Source organism: Onychostruthus taczanowskii, unplaced genomic scaffold (genome assembly GCF_017590055.1).
Source record: "Onychostruthus taczanowskii isolate IOZ18803 unplaced genomic scaffold, ASM1759005v1 scaffold191, whole genome shotgun sequence".
Classification (NCBI taxonomy): domain Eukaryota; kingdom Metazoa; phylum Chordata; class Aves; order Passeriformes; family Passeridae; genus Onychostruthus; species Onychostruthus taczanowskii.
The window spans coordinates 180,066-195,284 of record NW_024499140.1 but is presented as its reverse complement, the minus strand read 5'-3'; the positions used below and the strand labels follow the sequence as shown (position 1 = coordinate 195,284).

Below are 15,219 nucleotides of genomic sequence, written 5' to 3'. Positions count from 1 at the left end.
ACAATATGGGAACACAAACAAGAAAATAAAAGCACTGCTCCTGATTTCTTTCTACAGATCTCAAAGTCTGTTCATTAATTACTGTTCATAACATCACCTAAACAGATTTTATTTTTTAAGCAGAGTTAAAGGGATGTTTTTAAGTAGAAGTTAAAAGGATCTTTAGCTTGGAATGACTGATGCTGTTAGATCTCCTTGCCTGCCCAACTTTCAGCTTTTGCACTACAGAGCTGCTTTTTAATCAGATTCTGAACCACTGCAGTTTACAGTACAGCATTTTAAAGTAAACCATTTCTGGGCTTGATTTGTGTTACAGTGCTGTGCTGCAAACCATTGCACTTGCATCCTAACAGCTGGGAACTTTTCATCTCTCATAGCCTTTTTCAGGCAGGCTCATCAGACAGCCTTAAGAACAGGAGACACAAATTTTAAACCAAGAGCAGCAGTTCAGAATGAGCATGCACACAATGACTACTCTGGAACAAAGGTGGCAGGAACTGCTCTGATAAGGACAAGTAGAAAATGAAAATGTACAATATCAGTGCAGAGGAAGAGGCACGTATGAAACATCATCTTTTGAAGCAGACAAGTAAATATGTCTAATGACTAGAACTCTGAAAATGCCTCTTGGCTGCACTGAAAATAATAGAAAAAGAATTGTTCACAGCTGTGAGCACTTTGTGGATGTCTGTTCCACAGGGATCTGAACTGAAATGTATGAATCCTATCTAGAAAGTGTGTTACTAACACAATCAGATCAAAGTCAACATCTTCAGCAAAATAAGTGGGTGGATACAGATGCATCCAGCCACAGTACTGCTTTATATGGAGGACCAACACTGCGCTGTGCAGCTTTGCCCCTCCTAGGCTGTGCCTGCTCTGCTGCTCCTGCCAGCAACTTGATGTTGACCACAGTACTGTGCCAGCCAAAGCTTTGGAAGACGTGCATTTATGCTGACAGGACTGCTCTCTCCCTGGAATATCTCATTTGTTCAGAGATACGACATTAGCAGAACCTACACAAGAAGTGCTTCACAGTTTGCAGAAACTTCTGCTCTACTAGAGTTGCAAGAATGGGCCTGCTCCTTTTCTGCCAGGGAATAAAATTTCACTGCCTAAGCTACCTCCTCTGTGGGCAGACCTGAAACAGCTGCTTTTGATTATCTGATGCTTTTCCTCATATCAAAAATATAGTTTCAAGCACATGCAAGCATATTTCAATGAACACCCCTCATCTAATTGTTTTAAATGTATGGTTTCAAGACATGAAATACTTACATACATATTAAACATGCCTAGAAGCAATTATTTCAGGAGGATTATTTCGAAAGCTTTCACTTGTTAGAAAGAAATGTGAGCTGATAAGCCACATGGAAAATACCTGGGTACCCTTTCTGAGAATGTGAAATCAAAGTTGCAGTCAATGAATCTACAGTAAGGTCCCTTCAGATTTTAGCATGCACTGCAGAGCATAAAATAGGAGTCTAGTCATAGATTTGATGAAGTAAAGGAGATGCTATAACTGTAATTGAAAACAAAGAGTACTACAGCAAAATTAAATGTGATAGCAATTAGGGCTGTAAACCTGAAATGAGGGATTTCTTGAAGTATTCACTGCTGACATAACTCAGTAGAAAAGCTTACACTAATTTTGTTGTTTTTAGCTAGACTTTTTAGCTCTAGATCCAGCACAAAGCTTTCAAATAGAGAAGCCTGAAGATTTTTCACTATGATTCACTTATGTGCCCTGATATTTTTCCTTCTCCACTTTATTATTATATATAACTGTTATATTCTTTTTAGCTAGAATATTGTCAAGCTAAAATACCAATAGTTTTGTAGCACTTCTCTCCTGAAAAAAGTGTGGGTGTTCACTCTAGCAAAGTTACCCTAGGAAAGAAAACTGTTAAAGGAAATGAAAGGAGGAGAAATTAATTCTTTAAAATAAACAAGTTGGATTCTTCAATGCTGTAAAGAAAATAAAAGTTATCTTACTCGCCTGTTGGCCCTGTATGGCTCACAGTAAACTTTGAAGCCTGCTATACTTTGTCTGGTTTACATATGGAACAATCTTTTCTTCCTGTATATTTGTACTGAAAAATGAAACAACTCATTAAGAAAGAAAAACAGAAAAAATAAGGAAAAGGAGAGAACACTCCCTTCTACTCAAGCTAAAAGTTGTTACAGACCACTTTGGAACCCAGACTAAAACAATCAGGAGCAGCAAAGAGGTTCAAGGTTCAGACTAAGCATGTCTGTTTCCCATTTGGAGTGGGAAGGCTGCTGTGCTCATATGCACAGGCTCGCCTTTCCTGAGAATCTGCTTCTGTTTAAACAGCACTTCTGGGAGAACAAGACAGGTCTTTTGTTTTCAATAACAGAACTTTTCCTAACTGAATACAAAAATCTTAGCTTTTAGGACAGGACTCTCCCCATGTAAAAATTAGTAAGTGGGAAGTACAGCAGATCAAGGTACAGATCAGATATGTCACTTAAGGGACCTGCTCAACCAAGGCAAAATTACGATCATTGCAAAAGGAAAAGTAGGGAGAGAAAGCAGTTGTGTTAAGACTTCTTTAAACTCCTGCAACATAGTGCAGGAGTCACTAGGTTGGTCAGCTAAAGAAACTGAGGTTACTCATTGCTGGTAAACAAGAATAATGGAATCTATGACTTCCCTCAGCCAGGGAGCCCTTGGGGGCCTCTCTGTGGCATATGGAATTCCCAATATTCACAGTATCTTTAGATATCTCTTCTAGGATGCTTTTAACAAAAGGAACCTTGAAAATTCCAGTGTTCAGGATGCTGGGCACAAGGATTCCCACTGTTCAACTATGCCACTGTGAATGGAAAGGGACTGTCTTTTCCTCTCCAGGGAGCAAAATATCCATGACAGCTCTACCATATAATTAAGTGGTATTGGAACAGGGATGAAAAAGGAGCAGAAAGAAAGTTATGTATAAAACTCAGCTTAAGCCTCAAGGATTATAACAATATGAACATCAAAGCCTCTTTGCAAGAGTAGCTTAAGTTGGCTCAGTAGTTATGAAAAATCACACTTCATGAGCTTCAGTAGCTAGAAGTAATTCCATGTATTTGTTAGTGCTTGCTAGTGATCAGTTTTGTATTCTAACCAAAATTCGGTTTTACCCCAGTGCCTGAAGGAGCAGTAGAATGACTGAGAATACTCAGTTCTGGTTCAACTAGGAATCAATTGCACTACCTCTGCTGGACCCAAAACCAGAACAGAGAGTGGCCCTGGCAGGCCTTTCACATTGCACACAACATTCACAGTGAACACACTGCTGGAAAAGATATATCATACAATGTCTGCAACTGGAAAAGTTATAAAGCATAACCTAAAGAACACAAAGAAAAAAGACAACATCTTCCATTAGAAGCATCAGTTTGACAGAAGCAGATCAGAAGAAAAAACTGGGATTTTTTTTCATTATTTTTACAAAACTGCTCTGCTAAATTTTGTAAACCATATTTTCACTGTTTATACAGAGAAACAAGCATTCGCTTGGTGCTGAGTAGAAAGAAAACAGGAAAATGGAACTGCAAAGACAAAAAACTTGATCAGATTGCCATTATTAAGTATTTTTTTTAATTGACAGATTTTAGTAGATTGTTGTGCTTTAGCTTTCTTACTGCAGCCTTTTAACTTACCCATCCAGGAGAGATGTTAGCAAAGGGGACACATCTGCAAATACTGCATCTTGAGACTCGAATTCATTGTAAACTCTGAGGAACAAAGTGCAGTGATTAACCGAAGAAAAATATAAATGTTGTCACAAGAACACAGACCATACAAACTGTAGGCCAGTGACATATAATCTGGGACCTGCTGACATTTCTGTGACACAAAACTGAAAATTTGAACTCCAAAGTCCTCACTCACATTTTGGGAGCAGCTGATGTGTGTTTTGGGGAGAACAACACATAGGTGTACCCTTGTGGATTTAGCTCATCCTAAACCTCCTGCCTGCCCTTCTGGCACACAGAGTCTTTTTTTAGGCTGCACTGGATCCCTGTAACTTTTTCACACCTACTAGAGTGTGAAATATCCCTGCTGCCTGGGACTCATATGTATCACTTTATGGAAGACAGTGGTCAGGTTGTAATAACCTTTAGATGTGGGTAAAGTTTGGGGGGGGTAGGGAAAGAGGTACAGAGACTGCAAACTTGCTGAGGACTTCTCTCAGAAGACTCAGTGGCATGGCAGTAATCAGAATGCTTCTGAAGGTCATGTTTAAGGATGTACTATCTTTGTGGGCAATATCAGCCTCAGGTATTTCCATCCCTAGCCCTGATGAAATACCAACTCTGAAATCAATACTTCTCACTCAAGGGATGACTTTCTTTTCCATAATGATGTGGAATGAAGACCTTTTTAAACAGAATGGAAGACAATTAAATTGCATGAGCTATTCTACTTCTTAGAAAGGAATGATGATATTTCAATACTTGGGGCAACACAATGATGTCTGAAACAACTCCGTAAGGTTTTTGAATGCAAGGAGAAAAAAAAAAAACAAAAAACAAACCAACAGTTATCTTCAAAGAAATCTTTCCTCCAACCCTTTCAGGTTTGTACAACATAAAATCAAGACCTGAAAATGGGAAATCATCAGAGAGGAAATGCTGATCATAAAACATGGATATCCTAACTCATTCATTTCTTCTGTAGCACACCAAAAAATGTATCCTCACCAAGATTACAGCCTGCAGCACCTATTTTTTATACAAGACGAACAGAATCTAAAACATTAATGTCTTTATCCACAGTTAAATATTTGAGGTATGAATGTTTATCTTTTGAAAAAGTTTCCTTTTCTGCTATCTTTTTGTGGTGATTTTTTTGTCTAGCTCTGTTTTCCAATAGGTGATATATGCTCTTTATAGCTCACAGCAAAATGGCAAATTAGAAACAGGAATTTTGGTAGCAGCAAATGTTACAAAGTGTAGTCACTTCTCTGTGTATAACGTACACCAGTACACTTCACTTAACAGTATCCCACAGATTGTACAGGACACTACAGGGTTAACTGAATAAAGACAAAGTATTGCTCTTCAGCATTTACTTAAGCCTCTTTGTATATCTAACCATGATCTGTCTGGTACAGTCTATAGACTGTACAAATAGAGTTTTTGTATTCATGATCTCCATAAATAAGATTATACAGAAGGATCACTGATAAACAGATACAGAATTGGAGCCAATGCACTGAACTCAGCATTTTTCCTGACAACAGTGAGAAGAAGGAGCAAGAAACAATATGGTGGCCAGCGACACAGTAATTCATCTCTGTGCTTCATCCTAATCCTTAAAAGCTGTATACTGGCCTCAAAACTGAAATATGAGTTGAATCTCTGTTTAAAAAAAATATTATAAGAATTAGCATTCAGTTTCTTTCTGCGCCTTGCTGAATTCTTGTCCCGCAGCAACATCCTGTGGCAACGTGTTCCACAGACTAATTGTAACCTGCATGAAAACATACTCTCTTTAATCAGGAAAGGAGCACTTGTCTGGCTTGACAAATACTGCTTGTATTTCCATTCCACTGATGCGCCATCATAGTGCACTGAGAAACCAACAAATACATAGGGATGTGGCACAATTCAGACCAGAAGGACACAGGCACTGAATACTCTGTCCCTGCTTTGCATGCACATGAGCATATGCTTCAGTAAACTTTGCACATCCAATCTGCAAGGTCAATATAAAACAGCATAAGCACTTCCAAACACTTTTCTCTGCTTCATCTATCATCTGCAATTGATGAAATATTCATTAGCACCCAATTCTCCATCTTAACCAACTAGGTCTCGAACTCAGTATGTGTTGAAATATTTTTTCTTTGCACATCAAAACATCTCAGAGCTACTATGTAAATTAAAAAAAAAAAAAAAAAAAAAAAAAAAAAGAAAAAGAAAATGCTAAGAAAGCAATTTTAATGATAAAAACATTCACAGTTGATGGCTTTTGTTGCCTAAGAAAGCAAACATATTGCTACTGGTCACAACCCAGGCTAGAATCAATCAGTCTTAGCAGTTCATTTGCACAGCAAAGTAGAATCACAGAATCAATTAGCTTGGAAAAGACCTCCAAAGGCCATCAAGTCCAACCTTTGACTGAACACCACCTTGCCAACTAACCTATAACAGTAGGTATCACATCCAGTTGTTTCCTGAACACTTCCAGGGATGGTGATTCCACCACCTCCCTGGGCAGCCTGTTCCAGAGCTGAAGCACCCTTTCTGTGCAGAAAATCTTCTTGATGTTCAACCTGAGCACAGGCTGGACACACACCTAAGCCCTAGTGCAGCTTGAGGCCATTTCTTCCAAGCACAGCTACAGCTGGGATCAGTACAGCTATGGCAGGGTCAGGCTCCGGTAGCTGACCCGAGGAAAGGCATGTGATTCCACGTTACAGTAACTACTCAAATATTTACTCAACTTCCTAAAGGGTTTTTACTGCTACTATTAGCTGCTGAGTTTCAAATGCTGTCCATATTGAAATAAAGTGGTTTAAAGTCTTGAACTAGTTTATGCTACACTGTAACCACTGTCTTGGCTGAAGCATGGACACCCACTTCATTAGCAATCGGAAACCATGCAAGATGCTTCAAATCCAAAGAACCTATTTCTAAAACCCCATGTATTTTTACCCAAATGACAGATTTGTCCCTGTGCACTGATTAATGTGAATTTCACATTGAAAATTCAGAGCTTCCTTTTTATTTTGCTAACTGATTTGCCAATAAAATTATAAAAGCATAACATGTTGAAAGCTGGAATTTTCTTCCTGAGCTGAAATCAAATATTTTGACATTTATTAGTTCCCTAAAACATTGCTAAAAAAATAAACATTTTAGAGTTCACAAGAAACATATGCTTTTCTGTTTATAAAAAAAATAGCTGTACTGGGACACTAAAAAAACATTCCTGGAGAATGGCATTATTTGGGGGATTTACATTTTTTAACCCTTTTCCTGATTACCAGGATCTACATCACATTTCCAGAATCACAGCACCTCTGAAGTAGTGTGCCAGTACCATTAACTGTGCTTCTCTACAGAGCTGAATTCCAGCATTATTCTGTGTTTACTTCAACTGATACGGCTGGGTTAGGTACAGCTGAAGAGTGAAAGGAACTACTTTGAGTAGCTTAGCAACATGTGAGAGGGCCATACACCCTAAGAGATCTCTTATGCCTTGAATCAACGATGTCCTATAACCTGTGAAATCAGTAAAGCTTCCCCAAGATCTGCATTATCTCAGGATTTTTCAGGTGCTTGGTGGCTTGCATGACAGCAGTTCCCATTCTCCTGTGAGTAGAAAACTGCAGCACTTTACAAGAATGCCTTGAAGAAAGGGTAAAAAACTAACAATGTTTAGCAAACCTACAGGAATTTCAGCTGAACAGGCTCAGACATTAAGTTTAAACCAGGACAGATAATTCATGCTGGGTACATCTGACTTTAAATCAAGTGTTGCCTTCAAGCAAGGAAGCATGAAATTGTCCTCCTGTATTCTGTTTCTGTAGTATTGCATTTTATTTAAATGGTATGCTCTGTCTCACCCCTCCAAAATGTATGGTATATCCTAAGCCTGTGGTCCTGCCCTGAACCACCATTTATCTGTAATCCCATTCTGCGCCCACTTTCAATCCACCTCTTAAACTGTGCGAGCGAGACCAGTCGCCCTCTTAGCCTTTCCCTTCCCTTAGCCCTTCTCCTCCCCTCTTGGCCCTTCCATCCCCTAGGCTCTCCCTCTCCCCCTCCTTCCCCCTTCCCCTTCCCCCCTTCTCCCTCAGTAACCATGCTGTTCCCGGGGATGGGACCCCCAATAAACCCTCATCTAATCAGCACCCTCAAAGCCATGTGGAGTCTCCTTGCCTGCCTGCTGCTGCCAGCGAACTCACAGCCTAGGGGGCCCTCCGGGGACACCCCAGGGTGCCCCTCCTGAAAAAAAATACAACAACTGGCGCCCAACATGCAATGAGAGCACTGACAGCCCTGAGACGAAAATGGAACTGCGGCACAGCGCAGAACACTGCAGAACACCTCTTCCCCGCTGCCTTTGGCACCGTGGGGCAGCTGTGCAGGGCTGCAGCCGCGGCGCCGGGCGACCCCTCCACCACCGCCCAGAGGCCCCACAAGACACCGCGCTGCCAGCCCATCACCGCCGCGCAGAACGCACCCAGCCCACCACCGCTCGCAGCACCGCGCCACATGTCGCCACATGGCCTCTCAGAGCCGCTGCCACCGGGAGCCACTGCCGCAGCAGGGCTGACCCCAGCGTCCCCTGCCCTGAGGTGGCGGGGGGGGGGCGGGGCGCAGAGCGGGAGGCCCGTGCGGATTGCGGAGCCCCAGCAGCCGATGCCCTGGACCACAGCAGCGGCGAAAGAAGGAACCCGAACCCACCAGTTTCTGTGGGGGAGCTACCAGCCCACCAAGATGCAGCTTTCAGCTTTAGCCAAGCCCTGCACTTCCCCAAAACTGTTTTCCTCAGTTCTGTGACCTCCTTCCTCGGTCTTTCTCTCCCCTCACTGCTCCTTCTTCCTAACTCCATCCCTAACCCGCCCTCCCCTTAAACCACCGGGAATCCACTCTGTCCTTCTAAACCCCACACTGCAGCCACATGGCTAAACCTCAACATTTTACTGAATTGAAAATTCTGCTTTATGATCTCCTTCCCCTGTTATTCCAAGATCAGTGTGGATTTTTGAGCATTCAATATGGAAAGTAGTCCCACTGTATGTAGCCTTTCCCTTGGGAAGCACTTATTCCCATGCCACTGCTCTGCCTTCCTGCCTCTGGTCAGGCTGTTCGAACATCAACTTGTACAAGTGCACAGTCCAGTTTCTACCAAATTCTATGTCTAATGCTGAAACCTTGCAACCCACCTCAATTCATAGAACCATTGAAGTGTCTGGGTTTTAAGGAACCTTTAAAGGTCACCTAGTCCAATCCCCCTGCAATGAGCAGGGACATCAACTAGATCAGGTTGCTCAGAGTCCCATATCACCTGACCTCAGGTGTTTCCAGGAATCTGTTATCTAGCCTCGCTTTGGGAAACCTATTCCAGCGTTTCACCGCATTCATTGTGAAAATATTCTTCCTTATATCAAGTCTCAATTGACCCTCTTTTAGTTTAAAACCATTACTCCTGTTCCTATTGCAACAGGCCCTGCAATGCAAAGTTTGGCCCCATTTTCTTATGAGCTCCCTCTAAGTACTGAAAGGCAAACAAGGCTTCCTTACCTTTAAAACATTCTGCTACATTGCAACATGTTGCAAGGATCAGGACAGCTATTCATCTTATGAAAAGAGTCAAATCTCTATAAAGGTTTCAAACTCAGCTGTCTTAGCAGTCTTTACTGAGAGTTATCTATTCCCTGAAATGCATTATTCTGTCCTGAGAAGAACATAATTATCACATTAAAAAACCCCAAGAATTTTCCTCCCACCTGCCCTACTCAAAAATTCCAACCAAAAAGAGCATTACCCTCTAGCTAATGTCTACTAAAAATATTTGTCTTCATTACACAAATCTTCCAGCAATTCAGATGTCCAGATTGCTACACAGTACTACCCACCTCTCAAACTGAAAAGTCTTGTTTACTGAGGTATGGCCAGGACGGCTACACTTGACAAGGACAGTTTCCTAAGAGAAAAAAGTAGATTACCTACAGTTAATATCACAGGCACACACACAAACCCAAATATCCATCAATCTTAATATATCAGGTGATGTTGTATTGTGTTTTTGTAGGATTTAGTTGTGATAAGTAATACCTCAGTTTGTTCCAGTTTCCCCATTACAATGGTTCTGCCCCTGTTGCCTCCTCCCTCTTCCCCCTTGTCAATCTCACTGCCTACACCCCCTGCCCCCTGAAAACGTGCCGTGTCATTCCCTCAACTCCTCCCCAGTGTCCTGTCCCTCACTCAGCAGCCCATCCCTTCTCTCTGGAAACTTCTATCAGGGGCGTCAAGTGACAGGTCCCTCCCCTGAATTACCCCTATTGGTTCTCCCAACTGTTTGTGTTCCCAATCTCCACACCCCCATATACTCTCAGTGGTATACAGGCACACCCCGCCCCTGTATCCTCCCCAGTTTACAAACTGTTGCACAGTCCATCTGGTGTCTTCCGTTGGCTGGACTCCCTGCGTTGTGGATTTCCTCTGCTACATTCCCTCAATAAACCTGGACTGAACTCCCTCCTTCGTTTCTACCTGTGTTGCTCAGTGTCTCGCCTGTGTAAGGCGAAAGCCTTAGCCGCCCTCCCGACCTCCTGAGGAATGGGAGAGTGTCCCCCGCCGTCCGCTGTGCCGGAGTGAGCTGGGTGACTCCAAGTGGACACAGTGACAAGGTGACAGCTTTAAGGACCAGGAAGTCCAAGGCCCTTCTCCAGCAGTCACCAATTCATGAGGCTTTAGAGCATGTATAATGCAGTGAACTTGCAAAACCATAAGAAAGGCTCTCAAAAGCCATTCAGGTTATTAAATAACAACCAACACAAAACATGCACTTAAGTTCCAGAGAAAGATCCAAACCCTTACCTGAACTGTTTATTGGACCTAGAAAGTCACAGGCAAGTAAACGCAAGCTCCCCAACTGCCAATACAGGCAAAAAATCATTGCAAAAAAGAGGGGTTTTTTTTACTGTTGGGCAAATTCTGACAGTGCCTTTTCAGACTGATTTCATAGATAGCTCTGTCTAGAACTAAGCAAAAGATACACATTTTATTAAATAATACGGCAGTCCACAACTAAGAAAAAGAGCTGCACTACAACAATCTGTAGAATTCAGTGAATTTTTTGTGGAATGCACTTTCCAGATGAGTTATACAGTAACTTTGTAAGTCTGACAAATATGTAAGCAGCCCTTTAAACTATCACCAGAGTACAATTACAGCAGTCTGATGTAGCTTAGCTAGCAAATTATGTGCTCTTCTGCTACTCATAGCAAATGTTGCTTAATTGCTGAGAAAAGCAAAGAAAAAGATGTGGGGGTTTACAACAAATTGGGTGGAAACTCTCCAGCACACAAAATACTTCATCCAATTAAAAGAGATTTTCTAGCTTACTAACCTGTGGTTACATTACTGCATTTATGGGAGCGCTGAAATGCCTAATGTGCTTCAGACAAGTGGGTTGGAGTGCTGAGCTGGTGGCCTTCAAATAAGTATTGCCACAGATTGAAATTATAAAGAGCTGAGCAAATAACAATCACATATTGTTATTTTTATGTTATTATTAGCCTTTTCCAGTGTGCAAAAGGCTAATAACATCAAATTTCTTCCTTTGAGCTTATGAGTATTTCTACCCATCCTAGGGTGACGTTATGATGCTTGTATCCCCAGTCATGTATTCTGTTTATGCTGGATATTATGTTCTGTGCCTTCAAGACTGGCTCTGAAGAGCGAATGTTTGGTTTTGGTTTGTTATCAGTCTGCTCCCCCACGGTTGGTGGGACACAGACATGGGGCAGTACATAGGGTAGCTTTTGATTTTTTGCTTTGCTTTTGTTTCTGCTGTGCTCCTGCTTTGCTTTTGCTTTTTGCTTCTGCTTGTTAGTTAGTTTAGCTAAGCAGTCCAAATCTTTCCCTGGACTGTTTTTCCTTTCTTTTTTTTTGGAACCACTCAAACCTGCTCCAGCTCGGGACCTGGGAAACACTGAGAGTTTGCATCTTGTGGCTGCAGCAGCTATCCCCAGTGCCGGAGGGACTAACAACAGAGCAACCACTCCCAGGAGAGACTTTCTGAATTGTCACCCTTTTCAGATTGGTGAAAGTGTTCTCATCCAGTATTGTTCATTTTGTGTGCTGGGGGTGTTTTGCCTGTTAAATAAACAGGTTCTTTCCACTTCTCTCAGAGGAATCCTTCCCAAACTAGTAGGGGGGGAGGGGCCCTATGGGTTTGCTTTCTGGGGGGACCCCCTTTGGAGGTTTTCTCCCATATTTGCCCTAATCCAGGACACTACCTCTTTGGAGAAGAGAAATGTATAATTATCAAACTAATGATGACAAAACACTTACTCTACAGAACCCACTCCAGTACTGGCAAATGTTACCCACCCCAGTACTGGCAAATTTAGCTGAGTACAGATGTCAGTGCAACACTGCTACTAAATGGCCTGACACAAAAATTCTAACAGAATCAATAACAAACAGGCTCCGGGGGAAGGAAAAAGGAAAAAAAAAAATGAAAAATATACAGAATGACAGAATAAATTTCTGATTCAGATATCTAATATACTTGCAGACAAGCTTGCTCTAAGGTGAGAAATAAGAGAAAAAAACACTATTTGCATAACATAGAAACAAAATAATTGACTGTTAACAGGCAGAAGTTTCATATGAGCATTTGTAATGACCATGTCCATGTCCATTCAAAGTCAGACTTTGAATGTCTCTAAAGATGGAGATCCAGACCCTCTCTGGGCAACCTGTGCCAGTGTTTGACTACCCTCACAGCTTCTTCTCATGTTTAGGCTGAATTTTCTATATTTCTTATTCCCCCTTGGGCTGTCACCACCAGAAAGAGTCTGTGCATTCAGTACTTCCTCATCTGCTCATTTTCTCGGGTATTGACAATACCAGCACTGCTCAGTGTCCTAATCTGTGTGGAGTAGTTCAACCTCATGTGTGGTATGTACTTACTCTCCACAGTCATTGCACAATAAGCTTCAGAAGAAAGGCTCAGACAGTTGTTAATGTTATGTTGAGAAGCTGAGCATACACAGGACAGCAAAAAAGACAACTTCAAAGATCTTCAAGTAACTCAAAAACTGAAATGCAATACTCTTCTGGCACATTTAGCAAAATCTTAAACTTTTTTAGACTTAAAATCAGAATCATGTTTCTCTACACAAGATGAACAATATGTTAGAAAAGACCATGTGTCTTAAGAATTATATGAATTTCAAAACAAACAAATAAAAAAAACCCACTCAGAGATTAAATGCAAGTAATGTAGTCTCCGTGCATCTGGTTCTCAAATGTGGCTCAGGTTTCTAACATAATCATGGCAAATAACTGCCTGATTATGCTACACACAAAGTATTTTCAGGAAGAAAATTCTGGAGAGGCAGTCATGATTTAAAAAGCAAAACTAATAAACTCAGTGTCTCTACCACACACAGTCTTCCTTCACCTTGATCTATAATTTCCTTTAAATCATTATCTGGGAAATGGTTAACTTGTTTCCAGAAATACAGTCATTGACTGTGTTGCAACTAAAAGCTCAATACAAGTCAAGCTCCATATTTTAATCTGAAAATTGCACATTTATCTTAGCCACTAGCATAACATCTTCAGTTGCTAACGGCAAAGTAAACAAGCAACAAACATTATTTTCCTTTACTTTTGTAAAATTAGTCTAAATCGACTGCTTTTTGTAAGAAGGATTCTTGCAACATTTTTTTTCTTAAAGAAAGATAAATTCATATGAAGAAACTAACAAAGACTTCAGGTGCGTGATTAAAACTGGCAAGTATTTTAACTCAGTAAATGTCCAGACAAACCAATAAAACTTGGAGTCTATGTTGTGTTTTCCAAAACCAGGAAGTTAGCATTTTGCAAATTTCATTTCTCAATCCCATGCTTATATTTATATTCCTGAAATATTTCATAAGATAAGATATATCTTACGATATATTTCATATGATAAGATTATCGTATTGAAGGTCACTCTTTCATACAAACTAAAACTCATAAATTGGCATAAGTAAGCCAATACTGCCTTGCCTGTAAACATATCAATACTGTAATACACCATGTATCTATATTAAATAATCCAAAACCTAAATATTCCTAAATATGCCTGATTTCATCCTTACACAATAAAATTTAACAGGTCAAAAATGGCTGCAGTATTTTATAGTACAATAAATGTGTCAGGATAACCAGAATACTATGTCTACCATTACAGGTCCCTAGTTTTTATGTCCTGATATATTTACTTTCTTCATCTCTTTATGAGTTCCATTAGTTACCTAATTGCAGACATATAGATACAGATATATATATAGATATATATATAATTATCCATATTATACAAGTGAGATCTGCCTAATGAAAGAATAATTTGGGAGATTTAAATGCATAACATACTGTAGGTCACTTCAGCAATATTTCAGGCACTACACTATAAAAGAGAATTTGGCTCATCACTATGTAAGTAACAGAGAGCAGCCAACGAAGAACTATGGCAGCTATGAAAATTAAAACCCAAGTTAATATATTGACCTTAGCTCACACTACTGTGCCTTTTTAAATTTTATATCTTGGTAATGGCCTCAGTTAATGCTGGAATACCATTCGGATTTGCAACCTCAATGACCATTCTTCCTCTAATGGATCTAAGCCAGGATACTTTAACATGCTTGACTGCAGCACCACATAGGCTGCAGTGGTTCATCAGATTTCTGTCCCAATGCATTAGCTGTGTTGCTATAGTAAAATATGAAAAAACCCGACATAATTTTAGAAATAGCTACAGCACATACAAGTGGCTCAAAGGGACGGACAGCAGGAAGTTAGCAGCAGTTTGACTGTTGCAGACATTCAACCTCCGGTTAAAGGATGGCTGCCCCAGCAGAAGCTCCAAGCTATTACCACTACAAAGAGTCAGGATGAAAATAGCACACACCACCTGCTATTGCACCCATGAGTAATCAAATCTGAGCACCACCTGGCCTTGTTGTTTTGGTTTTTTTAAACTCATGATTCTCATGCCCCTTTTGTTTCTTCTAGTATCTATGAATGTGCTGTTGAATTCCACCATCAAATACTCACATCATCAGCTGCATATGCCACTTTTTCTGAAAAGTTTATTTGCCTGTAAAGGAAGAAGAAAGCATCAGTAGGGGAAGAAGAGGTACCTTTCAAACCATAAGTGTTCCACTTAGCTGAGAAAAAACGATGTTTAAAGTGTCTGTGAACTACACACTGTCTGAAGAGTACCTTTCAGAATTGCCAGTATTATTGTACCCTATGTACATACTAACACCACAGCTAATTTTGAGTAAAGATCATATTAAAATGCAGTCAAGCAAAATTTAAGTGCAATCAAGCAAAATTATCTGCTTTAGAAAAGACATTTAGAACAAACCAAATTAAGATGAATGCACATGGCAAGAAATTCTGTTATTTTGTGGTTGTTTCATGAGCTTGTAATAAGAGGCTTTCACTTTAGAAAATGAA

At 40.5% G+C, this 15,219-nt stretch overlaps 1 protein-coding gene across 1 annotated transcript in view; it reads right to left on the bottom strand.

Moving 5' to 3' along the window:
* The window catches only part of KIF25 (kinesin family member 25), a 41,765-nt gene that overhangs the window by 13,463 nt on the left and 13,083 nt on the right, over positions 1-15,219 (bottom strand). Inside the window, exons 7-9 of the mRNA XM_041402073.1 lie at positions 14,812-14,854; positions 9,609-9,676; positions 3,673-3,747 (exon numbers count right to left, since the gene is read on the bottom strand). Coding sequence (XP_041258007.1) covers positions 3,673-3,747; positions 9,609-9,676; positions 14,812-14,854 — 186 coding nt within the window. The remainder of the gene's footprint in view (positions 1-3,672; positions 3,748-9,608; positions 9,677-14,811; positions 14,855-15,219) is intronic.